Source organism: Propithecus coquereli, unplaced genomic scaffold (genome assembly GCF_000956105.1).
Source record: "Propithecus coquereli isolate 6110/MARCELLA unplaced genomic scaffold, Pcoq_1.0 Scaffold308, whole genome shotgun sequence".
Taxonomy (NCBI): domain Eukaryota; kingdom Metazoa; phylum Chordata; class Mammalia; order Primates; family Indriidae; genus Propithecus; species Propithecus coquereli.
Window position 1 is genome coordinate 1,531,869 of NW_012148708.1, and position 2,779 is coordinate 1,534,647.

Below are 2,779 nucleotides of genomic sequence, written 5' to 3' on the forward strand. Positions count from 1 at the left end.
GCACTATATTTTAAGTAAGCTTTCACTTGTATGTTCTCGTGGAAGCTACCATGTTGGAAAATTCCAGGAAAGCCTGGAATGGTTTAGATAACAAGGTCGTCTATTACCCTCAATTAAACTATCTCTACCTGGTGCCTTTTGAGGAAGGCACTGGAATGTAGATGTGAGATAATGTATTTGATTCCTATACCATAGTGCTTTTTTAAGCCAGCAATCAGCCTGATAATTCTCACATTTCCTTGAAAGACACTCTATCTTTCACAGGTACTGGAAACATGTTTGTTGATTGATTGAGGTATTTCTGTTGATAAGTAATAATTTCTCCCTCTCTTACTCAATAGTTAAGTGGTAATTTTTGAAAAATAATGTAAAATTGAAATGTGGTATCTCACATTTCAGATGAGAAATGGGAAACATCCAAATCTGCCATAGATTCGAAGCCTTACCTGGTAACACTAATGGTACCACATCACCTAATTTTATGATTTTCTTTAGGAGTCTGCAGATAGATAGGTTCCACCATCATTTTTTAGGTGGAGAAAAGGAAGAAAAAAGGATTTACCCAATTCTGACAAAACAAAGCTCATATGGTGCTAGCCTTTAGAAAGAAAGCAGTACAACTGTCCACAGATGACGGAAAAAGAAATATAGGTATAACTGGACATGGTGGTGCATGCCTGTAGTCCCACCTGCTTGGGAGGCTGAGGCAGGAGGATCACTTGAGCCCAGGAAGTTCAAGATTGCAGCGAGCTATGACGATGCCACTGCACTCCAGCCTGGGCAACACAGTAAGACACTGTCTCTACAAATAAATTTAAAAAATATATAGGTATAAACACATCGAAGTTAAAAATGACCAATGTAGGAACCAAAACAAATGGTGAAATACCTTCATAATGAGAAGGAGAAAAAAGTTAATGTCTACAATTGTTTCTTGGTTTTTGTTTTTCAATCAAGAACTGTTAGTATAAGATTTCATGTAGAGATATGGAGGTTACTTCCCTAAAGAAAAAGTCAAGACTTAAGAAAACCACTTCCTGTGATGGGCCCAGCTGGGATGGAGGCAAGGGCTGGGGACTGCTGATTTCCATTCAAAGGTTTTCCATGCTATATGGTATTTTTAATCTTAGGCATAAACTCATTTGATTTTCTTTTTGAAGAAGAAAGAGGAAAGATGGAACCTACCGAAGATGAAATTGTCAGGCCGGAAGAGCTGTCCGAAAGGCCCGGACCGCACACTGTCCATGGTGCCTGGCTCCAAGTCCACCAGGGCAGCCCTGGGCACATATTTCTGAGCTGGAGGAGAAAAAAGCCCACAAACAAGAGTAAATTTCAAGTTTCTAGAGTAATCAACTTGCCTCTAGCAAGCTTCCCACCAGCTAGAGCTGCCTGGAATGGATGACCTGGGGTCTTTTCAGAGGAGGGACCATGACTTTCTCAGAATCACAGAAACTTAACTCTGGGACGAGGAAGCAGCAGGGCACGAGGACAGAGGAGTTTCCAGGAAGAGGCACTATGAGAAGTGAGGGCTCCTGACTTCCTGCCTGCTGTATTTTCCCATTCGCCCTGACACCTCTTTCCTGTTGGGAAGTTTTACTTTTTTAGCTCCATGGAAATAAACTATTTGTTACAGCAAATTGCCAGGTTGCCATGACATTCTCTGCTTTTGACACCTCCCCCATGCACACACATACACAGGCCCAAGCTGCAGTCTGAGCCTTGGTACAGCTGCCATCCCACTGGCTCTATTTCCCCAGCGCTGCTCCCATTTATGAGCAAGAGTGCTCCTGTGTGGCATTTTCGCTAGCAAGCACTTCCACGCCAACTGGGCAGGAAATCGTTCCCAGTGAGGATGGGGTTCACACGATTCCTGGCAGGAACTGCTCTGTAACGCCTGTCCTGCTATGCACACACTCAGATCCGAGAAAGGATGTAACCAAGCGGGCAGAGGGGTTAAGAGGAAGTGCAATGCATACTGGAATTTTCCTCCGTGCCATCCATATATTTCATCTTCTATGGCCTCGCGTTGCAGACCTTTTGTTATTGCTGCTTAAACGAATAAGACCCAGTGATTCATGAACACTGCTCTTCCCAGCTCTCCTGTGGACAAGCAGGAAGCGACTCCAACAAGTCTGGCGACTCCGAATAACTAAGGGAGTCTCTCTGCGGACACATCTCCCTGCCTGTGCAAGGGTAGCACCTGCCATTCGCTGGGTGTTCTTTCAATGTCTTAGTTTTGTGTTGTTTCGTGAAGGGCACACATCACCGTTTAACAAAAATCGCTGAAGTCATGTGCACGTGTAGTCACAATATCCGCAGACACCCAGGACAGGAGCGATGTTATCCCCAAACTAGAATAAACCACAGCTTGGAATTTTTAGTAAACTCCTCCACTCGTTAAGCAGAACTGTCTGTAGTTTCAGCTTCTAGTGAGTGTGGGGTCTTTTTGGAGGTCTGCGAAGGACTAGAAAAGTCATTGAAGAGAATGTTTTTCACATTTTTAGCCAAGAATCCCCAGTAACAGATATATTTTAACTGAAAAAAACCTTTCTTCTTCTCAAGGATTCTTGAGAATCGCTCTGATTGATGCTATTCAGTGATTCACTCCATTCCTAAGCACAGGAAGAGAAGGCTGGTCGGGACCGACCCACTAAGCGACTTCATCAGGCCTGCGCTCTAGTTCAAGTGCTCAGACCCGCCCAGTGCAGCGGTTGCAACGAACCGGCCGCGGGTTCCCGCCGGGGGCGAGGGAGCGGCCGGGCCCGCGGCGGGGTGGGGG

The 2,779-nt window shown here is 45.0% G+C and overlaps 1 protein-coding gene across 1 annotated transcript in view; it reads right to left on the reverse strand.

Moving 5' to 3' along the window:
* Positions 1 to 1,288, reverse strand: part of LOC105814856 (tubulin beta-6 chain-like) — a 13,886-nt gene extending 12,598 nt beyond the window's left edge. Inside the window, exon 1 of the mRNA XM_012649969.1 lies at positions 1,186 to 1,288. Within this exon, the coding sequence (XP_012505423.1) occupies positions 1,186 to 1,246 (61 nt within the window). The 5' untranslated portion in view covers positions 1,247 to 1,288. The remainder of the gene's footprint in view (positions 1 to 1,185) is intronic.
* Positions 1,289 to 2,779: the final 1,491 nt, after the last annotated feature.